A 16,229-nucleotide genomic window follows, 5' to 3' on the forward strand; every position below is an offset into this window, starting at 1 on the left:
TTTTACAGGCAGCGAAAAGTAACCCGTGGAACCAAACGAAAAACTACAACTCCCAGAATCCCCAGCTATCGCTGATGACGTAGTCAAAAGTCGACCAACACGTTCCCTCCCACCGAGTAACTGCTTGACTTTATAGTATTATTACCTATATTGTTTTCTTGAAACACTTATCCACTTGTGGAAAGCAAAAGTGGTTATGGCTGCTCCGCTGAAAGTATGTATTGTTGGTTCAGGAAACTGGTGAGTATGAACGTGTAATGATTATATATGATCAATATGTGATTGGTAATGAGATTAATATACAGAACATATGGCGTAGACCAACTGTTATAGCTCAGACATGACTTGCTTAAACTGGAGCACAAGTTTAATTCCCTATTAGAAACGGCAGTTACAGCGAGCTGATATTCAGATCCATATGTTAAGCATTATTATTCTGGGCAAAATCAAGTGATTAATGACTAACTGCATTGATCTGAAGATCTACATGCTGTATAACCCTCATTTGACTGCAGCTGGCAAAGCAGCTTCTCGGAGTTGTAAACCCTGCTTGGAATGTCTGAGTGAACTGCTGTTTAACAACAGACTGGCATTTTGATTAAAGATACTGTTGTGTTTTTCTGTGCCAAGGGGCTCTGCAATTGCAAGAATTATTGGCAACAATGCACAGAAACTCCAGCGCTTTGCCACCACAGTCAAGATGTGGGTTTATGAAGAAGTAGTCAATGAGAAAAAGCTCTCTGAGATCATCAACACAGAACATGAGAATGTCAAGTACCTTCCAGGCTACAAACTCCCAGAGAATGTGGTAAGACAGTTCCCTAGTAGTTGGTAAATAATAATAATTGTGGATAATAAATAATTCTATTTTTGTTAAGAAATTATGGTAAATACTGTGTAAAATAATAAGTGTCATTTGCTTTTTTTTTTTTGCAATTTAATAATGATTAAGATAATAGATATAACAGATCTGTGAAAATTAAATATTGCACTTAAAATTGATATTAGTCTTTCTCATTTGCATGCTTGCCATCTGTTGACTCATTTGAAACCAAATCCACTTTTGCATACCATTCTGCATAAATATAGTCTTGTTCAAGCTTGCTAAGGTGTGGATATAAGCATCAGATTTCTGGTGTTTCTCTTGTAGGTTGCGGTGCCGCAGCTTCGGGAAGCCGCAGAAGGTGCCGACCTCCTGGTTTTCGTGGTCCCTCACCAGTTTATCCGGAAACTGTGCGATGAGATGGTGGGCTGTGTTTCGGATAAGGCTCGTGGAATTACATTAATCAAAGTAAGAATGCTCTGCATTGTATATAATTGTAATGCTTTTTTGAAGGGGGTTTACAAAGGTAAGGTTTTGTCGTTGTTGAACTATAACCTGATTGACAGCGGCTTTGAAACCAACTTGGTAACCTAGTTTTAAACTAAATAGTGGGTGTCAATTAGGCAGTAATTGGTCTAAAAATATTACATTGCTGTATCAAATAAATGTTATTTGTAATGTGTTACGGAAGGGGAAAACACTTTTTCCCCTTCAGTAATATTACCAAATAAATTTTAAAGTAATATAAATTTATGGTAACACTTTATTTTAAAGTGTCATTGTTACGACCCATGGCTCAAGGGAAGCAACAAACAGGACACACGCGAAACCAAAATGTTGACTCAAAATATAATTTATTTAAGGACTGAAATCACATAAAAATAATAAAAAAACCATAAGAAAGTAATCATGAATTGGAAAACGTCAGTAATGTCAGGGTGTAATGTAAGATGCATGAATGTAAGGGAATGTAGTGTGCTGCAGTGTTGAAGGTGCCAAAACAAAAGCCAACCAAACCAAAAATCCAAAACCAAAGCCACCTCCCAGACCCAAGCGGAGGCCTCTTTTAACAGAGTGCCTGATAGCAAACAGGTGTTTCAAACGGCTTCCAATCAAGGTAATTTGCAGGCTCAGCGGCAGTTCCATGAACAGACGACAGGGGTCGTCACACCCCTCCCCATACGACAGGGACTCCCACAAGATCCCTGTAACAGATTATCAAAACAAATCAGCCAAACAGCATACATGAATCAGAACCAAGGACAGCTCCTACAAAAACACCAAAAGAAAACATCCAAATTAGCACAAAATCATGGCTACATTATACGTCCGGAGCGCGAGACATCAAAATGCTGTAATGCCCAAATAAGGGCCAACGCTTCCTTTTCAACCACAGAATAATGACACTGATAGGAAGTAAACTTTCTTGAAAAAAAACGAACTGGATGATCTACTCCATCATCATCACACTGCTGAAGGACCGCTCCAGCTCCCACGTTGCTGGCATCAACGTGTAGCGTAAAGGACTTATCAAAGGACGGAGCCCGAAGCACAGGCTCTGAACACAACAGAGACTTAACATTTTTAAAAGCCGCCTCACAACTAGGAGTCCAAATAAACTTTACCTTGCCCTTCAACAGATCTGTGAGTGGTGCGACTACAGTAGAGAAATTACGACAAAAAGATCGGTAGTACCCTACCAATCCCAAGAACCGCATAAGTTCTTTCTTGGTTGTGGGAAAAGGAAAGTTCTGGATAGCTTGGACCTTTGCATGCACTGGTCGCACTTCCCACTCCCCACTAACTTCCCAAGATCGTCACCGGCCTTGGCAAACTCACATTTTCCCAAGTTCACCGTAAGCTGAGCTTCAGACAAGCGTTCTAACACGGAACGTAACCGTTTTAAGTGAGAATCCCAGCTGTCACTAAAGACAACCAAGTCATCCAAGTAAACAGCACACCCCTCGAGACCGGACACCACTCGGTTCATAAGGCGCTGAAACATCGCTGGAGCATTCCACAGGCCGAAACTCATGACCTGGTAGGAGTATAGCCCAGACGGAATAACAAAAGATGATATTTCTTGTGCTCGCTTGGTAAGAGGCACTTGCCAATAGCCCTTCAGCAAGTCAAACTTGCTGACGAACTTGGCAGAACCAACCTGATCTACACAATCTTCTATACGAGGAAGGAAAGCAATCTGGTTTAGTTAAACTATTCACTTTGCGAAAATCTGTGCAGAATCGAACACTACCATCTGCCTTCCCTACTAAAAGGCACGGGGAGGCCCAATCGGAAGACGAAGGCACCGCAATATTATGGTCCTGCATGTACCGAATTTCTCTTTCCATTAATTCCCGTTTCTCCGGTGAAACACGATAAAAACGTTGTTTAACTGGCTTTGCATCACCCACATCAATATCGTGTTCAACCCAATCAGTACGAGAGGGCACATCACCAAACAATTCAGGAAAACTACGTAATAATTCACATAGCTCCTGACCTCTTTCAGAAGGCAGATGACGAAGAGTGAATTCTAAATTCTGTAATGACTGTAAATTTTGTTACCGACCATGAAACACGCAATCATCCGGCGAGAGGGTCTCCTCTTCCTCTCCCACTAAACTTGCATTACCCCTACCCACAGAAACAACAGAAAGGGCGGGATGCGAAGGTATTAACTCTCCCAAAGGCTTCCTTTCGATTCCATAATAAGGTTTTAATATATTTACATGGCAACGTTTAATAGATTTTCTTCGTGATGACATTATAACTTCGTAATTTTCATCACTCAATTTACGTCGTACTACGAAAGGACCATCAAATTTAGCCTCAAAAGGAGAAGATACAATAGGTCGTAAAACAAGCACTTGATCGCCTGGATTAAAAATTCGATGCTCAACTGTGCGGTCGTATAATCGCTTCATATTCCCCTGATGTTTCTTAAGATTCTCCTTAGCTCGCTCCCTCACTTGGAGAAGTCGGTTCTTAAAACCCAAAACATACGACGCCAAGTTTTCAGGAGGTTTGGCAACTCTACCAGCCTCCTGAAATGTGGACAATAACCCACGCACTTTATGGCCGAAGACCAAGTCATTAGGGCTAAAACCCATACTTTCCTGCACCACTTCACGAGCTGCTAGCATCATCCATGGCAAACCCTCCTCCCAGTCCCTATCCAGCTCCACACAGTACGCCCGAAGTAGTGACTTTAACGACTGGTGGAATCTCTCTAAGGCACCTTGGCTTTGAGCGTGATACGCGGTAGACTGATTGTGTTTAATGCGCAACTGTTTCATCACTTGCTGGAAAAAGTGGGAAGTAAGGTTAGAGCCTTGGTCGCTTTGAATGATCTTTGGAATTCCAAAGACTGACATAAATTGGGTTAAAGCTTTGACAATAGAACGAGAAGTAATACTGCGCAATGGATATGCCGCAGGGAAGCGTGTATTTAGGCACATAACCGTAAACAAATAAATACTCCCAGTCCTGGAACGAGGTAGTGGCCCTACGCAATCCACAATGAGATATTCAAAAGGTTCACCAGTAGCTTCAATTGGTCGCAAAGGGAAAGATTTCAACACCTGATTCGGTTTGCTGGTTAGTTGGCAGGTCTTACAACTTTTAATATAAGCAGAAATGTCTTGCTTCAAACACGGCCAAAAAAGATATCGCAACAAGCGATCGTAAGTTTTACGCACCCCTTGATGGCCTAATTGATCATGCGCAATTTCAATCATCATTGACCGATACTTAGCAGGAACGACTACTTGGAACACCGGGTCCCCAACAAAATCATCCTTGTGAGGAATATATTTCCTTAACAATACCCCATCGTGAACAAGATAGCCACGAGCCACGTTATCCACTTCCATCGGAGAAACAACACTTTGAAACAAGTCATCCAAGGAAGAGTCACTGCGCTGTTCCTTCCCCAATTCCACTGCAGAGACAGGAAAAGACAAGGCAGACAAATCAGGCATTGACACATTAGTACATATTCCAGATTGGCCATCCTTTTGAATACGGGTCTTTTCACCACACAATTCAGTGTTTTCATATTCCCTTGCACGAGTCACAACACACACAGAATCCTGGCCTAAAAGATCCAACTCCTTAGTGGTTGTAATTTTAGAATTAACAATGGGAAACCCTGAACTATTAGCCCACACACGCTCACCTACTAATCCATTTCCCAGAATCAAATGAATTCCGTCCACTGGCATAGCAGGTCGTACTCCCACTAACACCTGTCCTTGAACCAAATCAGACTGGATCTCTACCTTATGGAGTGGCACAGACAAAGTATTTAATCCTATTCCCCGAATTAACACATTCTACCCAATATAGGAGTGTGAGGAAAAAGGCAAAACGGATTCCAAGATGAACGAATCTATTGCTCCAGTGTCCCTTAATATCTTAATTGGGACCTCTTCCCCTCCAACAAGAGACACAAACCCTTCAGTAACAAAAGGAGTGTAAGAAGAAATAAAATCAACAGGTTCTTCATTCTCCATAGATTGACTTTTCCCAACCTGCACTGGTGCCACGAGAACTGTGGGCTTCACCTGTGAACCCTGTGCAAGACGTTTAGATTTATTTTTAAGAACAAAACAGTCTGCCTTCCAATGTCCTTTCTCATGACAATAATTGCATATTTTATCTCGATCAAACTTCCCCATAAAAACACGACTGCCTTTAGGCGAAGACCTTACAGGCACAGCACCCTGCATCTCATGAGCACGCCAATCAGAAAAAACAGTTTTGTGCGTCAATACAAAATCGTCTGCCAATGCAGCCGCTTCCTCGGGCGTTTCAACGTTATGCTCACAAATGTATGTCGCAACTCGACCAGGAACTGAATTTTTAAGTTGCTCTAAAATCATTAAGTGACTTAAATCATCTAGTGTTTTAACACCTACTGCTGTGCACCAACGATTAAAATGTTTTCTTAGGTCACGCACAAATTCCAGATGAGACTGCAACTCTTCTTTCTTCTGTAATCGAAAACGCTGTCTATATGCTTCAGGAACATACTCATATAATTTTAAAACTGCAGTCTTAACTCTGTCATAATCCTTACAATCGTCAGGTGACAATGAAGAAAAAGCAACTTGCGCTTTCCCAATCAAAACACACTGTAACAGCGCAACACGATTCTCATCTGACCAGTTTCTTAATTCTGCCACACGTTCAAAAAGAGTGAAAAAAGTGTCAGGATCTTCTTCATTAAATTTCGGAACAAGTTTTAAACTTGAAACGAGTGAAAAAGACCTTGAGAAAATACCTTGTTCTTCCGTGCAGTTAGAAAATTTACCCTCCTTCATCACATTCAATTTGAGAGCTTCTAATTCCAACTTTGCCTTTTCCAACTCGATCTTACCCTGTTCAGAACGATGTTTCAATCTCTCATGCTCCATCTGTAAAAGCAATAATTCCTTTTGTTGTTCAAATGACAGATTAGTCTGCAAGGAAGATACGACCGATCAAATTTCAATCAAATTCGTCCTTAAAATTACTTTAATATTTTCTTTGAGTCTCTTATCAGAAATTACAATTTCATACCTATCCGCAATTTTTAATAATTGTTCTTTTGTGCATTTTTCCAAAAGATTACAAGAGGGCGAATTAAAGAAATCAACATCAGCCATGAAAACAATTGCCAAAAATCAATTATAAAGTGCAATTAAATAACGAGAATTTTCCCTCTACCTATGTTCCAACAACTACCTACCTCAACCCTAGTCTTCATGCGATTATTTGTGGGGGGTACTTACGCACTGTAGCCCGCTGGGTGAAAAACGCAACTGGTAACACCAGCGACACCTTCAACACCACGGATGTGCTCCCAAGATAAATACTACTACCCACGTTCACCGCAACACTACAGAAAAACAACAAACTCGACACATCTCAAAAGAAATGTGCCGCTATGCCTAACAGGGAAAATCTCCTTCAAACAACATTGCACAACATAATTACTCACCACCTGGCGACTTTCCATGGCGACTAATTTACTTCGGCACAAACTAACTCACGTGTGTCTCAACTTATCAAACAATACTCAAAACCAAACGCGCTTAACAAAATAATTTAAACAAACGGACGAGCCCCCAATTTGTTACGACCCATGGCTCAAGGGAAGCAACAAACAGAGGACACACGCGAAACCAAAATGTTGACTCAAAATATAATTTATTTAAGGACTGAAATCACATAAAAATAATAAAGAAACCATAAGAAAGTAATCATGAATTGGAAAACGTCAGTAATGTCAGGGTGTAATGTAAGATGCATGAATGTAAGGGAATGTAGTGTGCTGCAGTGTTGAAGGTGCCAAAACAAAAGCCAACCAAACCAAAAATCCAAAACCAAAGCCACCTCCCAGACCCAAGCGGAGGCCTCTTTTAACAGAGTGCCTGATAGCAAACAGGTGTTTCAAACGGCTTCCAATCAAGGTAATTTGCAGGCTCAGCGGCAGTTCCATGAACAGACGACAGGGGTCGTCACAGTCATAATACAGAGTAATTAACTAATTAAGTACTTAGTAGTAGCCGTTGCACTTACATGAAACAAAATGTACTTACCATGTAACTAAGTTATGGAACAGCCTGTAATTACAGTTTGTAATTATGTAGATGTAATAGGCAGCTACTGTTAAACATATGTAACAGGCCGAGTCTGTTACACAGCTACTTGTACACTTAAGTACAATCTTGATACACTTTATTTTAAGTAGCTTATGCCTGTGTAATATTCTGTAACTGTAATGTAATTAGAAAGGTATTACATGTATTTAAGCTGTGTATTGGTGGGTTAAATCAAACTAAGGTGCAGCTGGATAAGGTGTACAGTATAGATACACATGAAGTACACTTAAGTACAATCTTGATAGATTTTATTTTAAGTAGCTTATGTCTGTGTACTTACATTTATAATTACAATGTTTAAGTCTGCAACACATACAGTATGTAACAATCTTTTGCTTACATAAGTAGCTACATGGTAAGTACATTTTGTTTGATGTAAGTACAACAGCTACTACTTAGTACTTAATTAGGTAATTACTCTATATTATGGACACCTTAAAATAAAGTGTTACCAAATTTATTTTTAAGTTTCAAAACAGATAGGCTAGTTTACTACAGGTGTACAGTTTGTTTGTTTGTTTGTTTGTTTGTTTGTTTGTTTATTTAAAAAGGTAGCGCTCAAAATTAACTTGGCTTATAAAAAAAAAAAACTGAAGGGCTATAAATGAGCATGATGATTCTTCTCAAAATGCATTTTCATAATGAACCAATTAGTTATACAAACAGACAATAATTTATTCCCATTGTGCAACGATGATGAATGCCACAATATAATTGTTTATGTCAGACAAACAAAATGGAACAAAATGTCCATCTATGACAAATTAAGTAATTGTCTAAATAATTAAATAATATTGCTGTATACTTTCTGTATTATACCCAGCAATGTCGCAATAAAATGCTTCCCATGGCTGTTTTTGATTTAATGTTCCAAGTTTTGGTCAAACCTTGTGCGTCCTCTTCCATGCAGACAGGGGTTCAAGTCTCTGACTTGATATCTTTTTAAAAGTGCACCATATGTGGAGTGACTCATGGGTAAAAAAGGCCCTCTGGCCTGCTGGCAATCTCTTCGTGTGCAATTTATCTCCTGTTGCCAGTTTGTCTCCTCTGTTACTGGCTGTGCCGCACAGCGATGCATCTCTGCAGTTATACCTCACCAAATTAGATTTATCCTTTCCACTTCACTATTTGAAAAGTAGCCTAGTTTCTTACAGTGTTACCTGTTTAATTTGAAAAGATATGGTTTCTCTGTTCTCTTTTTCAGATTTCTACCCATTTCTTGTGTACTCATTTCACATCCTGTATTATGTTTGTTCTGCTTTGGTGTTCCTCCTCATTTTTTGAGTCATTAGGCAAAGATAGTCCAAACAGCTGTGCTCCAGAGTTATATCTACTGAGGGGGAAATAGTGCGATGCTACATTAAAAAAAAGCATTGGTGTTGATGGACTTCTTTTGTATTTCTTTGTAGGGCATTGATGAAGGACCAGAAGGATTGAAGCTCATCTCTGATATAATTCGGGAAAAAATGGGCATTGATGTCAGTGTCCTAATGGGGGCCAACATTGCCAATGAAGTGGCAGCGGAGAAGTTCTGTGAGAGCACCATTGGTGAGTGAAAAATGTTCTGTAGGTAGCATTGCATTCTAGCAACTAAACATGCTAAAAAGCACCAGGGGCAAACTCAACAGACATTTTCTTCGATCCACAGGCAGCAAGGTATTGGAGAACGGCCTCTTGTTCAAAGAGCTCCTGCAGACGCCTAACTTCAGAATCACTGTGGTGGATGATGCTGACACAGTAGAGCTCTGTGGAGCCCTCAAGGTAAATATCAGTCTTGTCTCGTTGCTCATCCCAAGGGAAATATCTTTATTGTGGCACCTGAGATGCAGGGCTTCGGGGGCACGACTCAGACCTCTGTGTAAAGAAGAGCTTGCACGGCTGAATTTACAATTAGATGCTGTAAGGCAGGTGTCTTCCTCGTAAATACGTTGTAAAAATCATTGTAATATTGGCAAGCTTTGACAAATAATCTAGGTTACCTACAGCTTAAAGGGTTGGTTCATCTGAAACTGAAAATTCTGTTTTCATTCACTCACCCTCATGTCGTTCTAAAACTGTATGACTTTCTTTCTTCTGTGGAACACAAAAGACTTTGAGAAATGTTTCGGTGGTTTTATTTTTGTCCGTAAAAGAGAAGTCAATGGTGTCTGCACCGATAGCTTTGTGGACAACGCGTTGACATATAGTGCCGTCGCGTTATGTGCGTCCCGAGTTCGAGGACCTTTACCGATCCCGCCTCCTCTCTCTCTCTCTCTCTCTCTCTCTCTCTCTCCCACTTCGCTTCCTGTCATTACACTGTCCTATATAAATAAAGGCAAAACGCCATGTCAACGGTAACCAAAACTGCTTGGTTACCAACATTCTTCGAAACAACTTTCTGCAGAAAAAAGAAAAACACCCTACATGTTTGAAACGACAGTAAATGGTAGACAGAATTTTCATTCAAAAATCTTGTTGTTCTTGTTGTTGATTATGTTATCACAAAAGAAGAAATGTTGAATAAAGTATAAAATGACAACTATTTTTCCCATATTATGAAAGCGAATGAAAAGCACTATTACAATATACAAAGTGGTCTATATGAGTTTTCTGAAGCCTTGATAGCTTAGTCAATAAATAGACCTAAATGAATTCACCTATAGTCTTCCCCTCTATTGAAAATATGGACTTGTGCATCAACTGTTGTTTAAATCTTAAAATTTAATTAACTGTTTATTTGTTGCCAACATATGAGTTTTGAGGTATACTTTAACCACATAAATACTGTGCTTTGGTGATAGTTTAATTTAATTCCACCCACCTTTATACGGAGTGTCTATTTACACTAAGTGCAAATAGCCCGTCTTGTTGGCAAAGGCTATTTACAGTAACTCCGCCCACTAACGTGTGATTGAGTTGGTCAACACTAAAAAAAAGATGCTAAATTAACATCAGTTTCAGTGGTGTAGATGGTAAGACGTGTGCTTTTTGACGCGATCGACCCGAGTTCGAGCCCACCTTTTGCCGAACTTTTTTTCTCCCTTTTCAAATCTCATATTGCATCAGAGAGGCATTTATTTTAAGTAAAAATGAAGGAAATAATAAAAAAGTTGACAATAAGAGTATTGGGTAGGGTTAGGGTAGGTGTAGGGAGGGCTTTATTGTCCCAATAAGGTGGCATCCAGTTAATAATTTGAATTAAAACTAGATAATTTACACTCAATACGTTATTATTGCGTACTGATTTATGATGTACTAATACTGAGGTGCAGATAATTGCCACTATTTGCAATAAGTAGTATAAATAGCAGAAAATCGTGCTATTTTAACATAGTGTAAATAGAATCTATAGCTATTTGCACTTAGTGTAAATAGCATATCTTTAAAAAAATACAGCTATTTACACTGTGCAAATAGCCGCTGCCTTATTAATATCGCACTTCATACAATACAAATCGTGTCAAAGCAGCTTTACAGTGTTAAACAGGATAATGTTTCAATGATGCAAACAAACTTGAATTTTGCTTTAAAGCAGCTCTAAAAAGAGGACAGTAGTAATGTAGTCATGTGAAAAATTTAGCTCTAACTGCCATTCTAATAACTCTTACTTCCTAACATTACTACTACTTGTTTTATAATGATTTCTGAAGGATCTTGTGACACTGAAGACTGTAATAATTATTCCATCACAGGAATAAATGATCTTTTAAAATATATTAAAAAGAAAACAGTTATTTAAACTGTAATAATATTTCACAATATTGCTGTTTTATTTTATTTTTAATCATCTAAATGCAGCCTTGGTGAACATTAAAGATTTCTTAAGCAATAAGAAAAAAAATAATCTTACCAACGCTTAACTTTTGAATGGTAGCATATCTAAAACTAGAATGTGAGATTTATGCTTTTATCACTTTAAAAAAATTAATTCTGCCATTCTACTAACCCTCACTTCCTTATTTCGTCCTGTTTTAGAACATTGTTGCAGTGGGCGCAGGCTTCTGTGATGGTCTGCAGTGTGGAGACAACACTAAAGCAGCTGTCATTCGTCTGGGATTGATGGAGATGATCGCCTTCGCCAAAATCTTCAGCAAAGATGATTCTGTATCCTCCGCCACATTCCTCGAGAGCTGCGGTGTGGCTGACCTCATCACCACCTGCTACGGAGGAAGAAATCGGCGCGTGGCAGAGGCTTTTGCCAGAACAGGGAAGGTAAAAAGAAAACCTATCCATTTTAGCCTTTCATCACTTGCCTGATGGCATGTAATGTAGGTTTTATGGATTGAAAGAAGACGCTGAGCATTAGGCACATTTGCTGATGCAGAAAAGATCAATACAGATTTATTTTTCTTTCAGAGCATCGAGGAACTGGAGAAGGAGATGTTAAATGGACAAAAGCTTCAGGGACCATTGACTTCTGCTGAGGTCTATCATATCCTCAAACAGAAGGGCCTAGCGGATAAGTATGTGTAAACGTTTTTTAGTTGTCAGTGCTTATCTTATAAATAATAGTCATTATCATATATTATTATATGTTTACAATATCCTTTATGTCAGTTGACATGAAAAAGTCCCAATTCCACCCACCTCCAAACAATTATGGAACTTCATCTATTAAATAAAAACCTTAAATAAACAACCTTTCATAAACAGATATTTTGTTTTGCAAATTTTCAAACACTGATTACAGGAAGGGTAATCCTGTTTTGCATGATTATGTTGATTTGATTTGCATGATTTTATAGCAGTAAAGTCTGTACAAAAGAGATCTGACTCTGGAAATGTTTTTTTTTTTTTTAATGCATAAATTTATCCCCTGTGGCTGTCTTTATGCATCAAAAAGAAGAAAGACATTTCCAGAGTGAAAATCTCTCTCTCTATCTCTCTCTCCTTCTCTTTCTTTATCTTTGTATTTGGTCACAGAACTTGTATTTGCTTAAGGAGTGTAGAGACTATTTGTACCATAAATATGGAAACAAATTAGTCTCCAATAAAATGTTTAAGTTATAAAAACACAAATCCCACATACTAGTATTAGATACACTACCGTTTCAAAAGTTTGGGGTCGGTAAGACTTTTTAAATGTTTTTTTTTTTTAAACGCACAAATTAAATGCATTTAAAAAAAAAATAAAATGTGCCAGCATTTTCATCAATTAAATAGATTTTCCAAAATGTAACATGATTTTAAATATTGGTTAATGCTATGCTTAGTAATGCTAATGTTTAGTTAATGGTATGTTGATTTTTTTCCTTAGATTAAAAAAATAAATGATTCACTACCATTCAAATGTTTGGGGTTAGCATTTTCTTTAAAGGGGAAGTAGAAGAAATTAATACTTTTATTTAGCAAGGACATAGTGAACTGATTAAAAGTGACAAAGGCATTGAAATGTTAAAACAGATTTCTGTTTAAGATAAATGCTGTTTCTTTGAACTTTCTATTCATCTGTGAATCCTGAAAGAAAATGTATCTCAGTTTCTACAAAAATATTTAGCAGAGCAACTGTTTTCAATGTTGATAATAAGAAAGCACCAAATCAACATATTAAAATGATTTCTGAAGTGGCATGTGACACTGAAGACTGGAGTAATGGCTGTTGAAAATTCAGATTTGCCATCACAGGATCTCGCTAATTTGTATCCTATTTATGGTGCTGGATACATTACACCATTCTTCATCTAGTAGACAGTGTCTTATTCAGAGTGACTTTTCTACTGCAGTGTCAGTCCACCTGGAGCAACCTGGGGGCTAAATGACTTGCTGTAGGGCAGGACGTGCTGTGTTCTCTGTCTAGATGCATTTGCAAAATCGGTGACATCTCAAATCTACATTATTCTCCAGGTTCCCCCTGTTCACGGGTGTTTATCAGATCTGTTTCGAGGGCAAATCAGTTCAGGACATGATCACCTGCCTGCAGAGCCATCCAGAGCACCTGTGAGAGTCCCACAGTGTCCCCCCTTCTCCACCACCATCCCCTGTTCTGTTAGGTGGTCCTACCTCCAACATTTCTCAACATTTTCTTTTTACTTTATATACTCAATACAATGTTATATTTTAAAGTTCTCTTTTTGTTCCAGGTCCAATTCTACACTAATGGTTAGGCTTGAACTCAGGGGTTTGTTTCCAGCCTTGCAGGTTTTGTTGTTATCACACATGACAATGTACTCAAAAAGATTTTTCAGAAAAGCCATGTGTTGTTATCTATTCTGTTTGAGCCTTTATGGCATTTTTAACTATTTTCTCTCTGTCTGACTGCCCTCTTGTGGATGGCCCACAATATCACCTCACTGACAGATGAGATGAAATGCCTCTTTTTAAATGACGATAGAGATCTCGCTACACGTCCATATTGAGAGCAGCACGACACGACTAGAACGCCTCTGTTACAATCTGTAAGAACCTGTAGAACCAGCATAATACCAGTTTTTGATACTTTTACACATCGTTCAACACAAGGACGAAAGCTAGGTTTAAAACTCTTTCATTATTTCTAATTGCTTAGTTTCATACTAATAAATGTTGAAACTGCCATTTACACTGAACTTCTTGGGTCATGGTAGAGAAAGTAAAACTAGATTTCTGTGAAGATGCCTTTTAACTCCTCACTGGTCAGGAACAGTTCTCACAGGTCAGCGAATACTTGAATGGAAGTTTTTGATTTTTTTTAAAGGACAATATATTCTATAAAAGGGGCTCAAATCAGTCACCTCAATTTCCCAGCAACCCCCTTTTAAGACTAAGTGCTTTCAAGACAGCGGGAACATAAAAACTTGTTATAGAAGGACATAGTTGTCTTTACGTTTTATCACGTTACAGTAAAAATAGTAGAGTGTTGCATATCTAAGCTTCAAGAATGCATTGAAGCCCTACATAGTAACCATTTAGCATCCTGAAAAACTGATCAACTACCATATCTACAGTTTCTATTGTAATAACTCACATTTCTATGAAGATTAGCATTAAAATACTAATGTAATCTTTAGTTGTACTATGAAAAAAATGAAGGAATGATTTAGTAAGATCTGTGGTTTTCAAATGAGGGAGTGTATTACGGGAGCAGCTAGTGTTTGGATCCATAAATGGCCTTCTTTTTTAGCACTATACTGTGCTTAGATCTGTTAGGTCATACCTAACTCAAGACTAGCTCTTTGCATGTATCTGTTACAGTGTGTGTCATTATTCCTGTGTTGTTTTTATTATTTTCATTGTTTATGTAAGAGTTTAATTCATAATACAATTATTCAGCTGTGGAAATGTTGCAGTGTATGGAGTCTAACACTCCAGTAGATTAACTATATATATATACATATATGTATTCATGTTGATACATGAACCCGTCCTGTTTTACTTCTCCTCTGAGAATGTGACAGTTTTTGCAAGTTGTATGTTCTAACAAATGTCAACAAGGCTGAAAATTTAAACAAATGCTGCTTTTGAAAGTAACCAATAAAATAATATCTGTGCTAAATATTTTGGTTTCAGTGTGAAGCAACATTGTTACTGTAACATTTTAAGATCTTAATGTAGCATAAAATAGTCCCATGTTAGGCTGTAGCCCTCAAGATACAAAGATAAGGAACTGAAAACTCTTTAAAATGGTGGTTTATGAAACTAGTGAAATCACAAAATGAATTGCTACCAGTTTCTAACATATATACTACAGGTGCTGGTCATATAATTAGAATATCATCAAAAAGTTGATTTATTTCACTAATTCCATTCAAAAAGTGAAACTTGTATATTATATTCATTCATTACACACAGACTGATATATTTCAAATGTTTATTTCTTTTAATTTTGATGAGTAGAGCTTACAGCTCATGAAAGTCAAAAATCAGTATCTCAGAATATTAGAATATTTACATTTGAGTTTGAATAAATGACCATCTCTACAGTATAAATTCTGGGTATCTCTTGTTCTTTGAAACCACAATAATGGGGAAGACTGCTGACTTGGCAATGATCCAGAAGACGAACATTGACACCCTCCACAAAGAGGGTACGTCACAGAAGGTCATTACTGAAAGGTGTGGCTGTTTTTGAATGTTGAGTTAAGTTGACTGGAAGGAAGAATTTGGGTAGGAAAAGGTGCACAAGCAACAGGGAAGAACTCCGTAATATATGTATGTTTACATGCTCATGCACTACAAATCATCCTGCACTGTTCCCCAGCCAGCTGCTTGAACTCAATGTTTCTCCTTGCACATGTACAGTACTTATCTGAAGCATTCGTATAGTTTGTATTTTTTAGTTTGTATAGGTACTTTTTTATAGATAGTATATTTATATTTATAGTCAAAATCTATCAGTAGGATAGTTGTGTATAGGTTTATGTAGCACCGTGGTCCTGTGAGGCACGACATTTCGTTCCACTGTATGCCCCCGCATGTAGCGGAATGACAATAAAGCTCAACTTGACTTGAACTTGACTTGGATGACCGCAAGCTTGAGAATACAGTCAAGCAAAGCCGATTCAAACACTTGGGAGAGCTTCACAAGGAGAGAACTGAAGCTGGATTCAGTGCATCAAGAGTCACCACGCTCAGACGTCTTCAGGAAAAGGGCTACCAAGCCACTTCTGAACCAGAGACAATGTCAGAAGCATCTTACCTGGGCTGTGGAGAAAAAGAACTGGACTGTTGCTCAGTGGTCCAAAGTCCTCTTTTCAGATGAAAGTAAAATTTACATTTCATTTGGAAATCAAGGTCCCAGGGTCTGAAGGAAGGGTGGAGAGGCACAGAATCCATGTTGCTTGAAGTCCAGTGTGAAGTTT

At 38.2% G+C, this 16,229-nt stretch overlaps 1 protein-coding gene across 2 annotated transcripts; it reads left to right on the forward strand.

The window, feature by feature from the left end:
* The first annotated feature begins 70 nt into the window (after positions 1-70).
* On the forward strand, positions 71-14,940 carry gpd1l (glycerol-3-phosphate dehydrogenase 1 like). 2 transcript variants are annotated; one of them, XM_058748154.1, is made up of 9 exons: positions 71-240; positions 631-808; positions 1,151-1,291; positions 8,883-9,021; positions 9,122-9,234; positions 11,428-11,664; positions 11,809-11,915; positions 13,297-13,442; positions 13,533-14,940. In XM_058748154.1, exons 1-8 carry the CDS (start codon positions 197-199, stop codon positions 13,391-13,393), a joined length of 1,056 nt encoding a protein of 351 aa, XP_058604137.1. In that variant the 5' UTR covers positions 71-196; the 3' UTR covers positions 13,394-13,442; positions 13,533-14,940. The 2 variants fall into 2 exon arrangements, with proteins under 2 accessions (XP_058604137.1, XP_058604136.1); XM_058748153.1 differs by having other exon boundaries at positions 13,297-14,940.
* The last annotated feature ends 1,289 nt before the right edge of the window (positions 14,941-16,229 follow it).

This window comes from Onychostoma macrolepis, chromosome 16, assembly GCF_012432095.1.
Source record: "Onychostoma macrolepis isolate SWU-2019 chromosome 16, ASM1243209v1, whole genome shotgun sequence".
NCBI lineage: Eukaryota > Metazoa > Chordata > Actinopteri > Cypriniformes > Cyprinidae > Onychostoma > Onychostoma macrolepis.

Bases quoted from the DNA above. Each gene is read 5' to 3' on its own strand.
- gpd1l (XM_058748153.1), top strand. From the start codon at position 197: ATGGCTGCTCCGCTGAAAGTATGTATTGTTGGTTCAGGAAACTG. The intron at 1,292-8,882 runs GTAAGAATGCTC...ATTTCTTTGTAG, and splicing joins GTGGAATTACATTAATCAAA to GGCATTGATGAAGGACCAGA. The intron at 9,022-9,121 runs GTGAGTGAAAAA...TTCGATCCACAG, and splicing joins GTTCTGTGAGAGCACCATTG to GCAGCAAGGTATTGGAGAAC.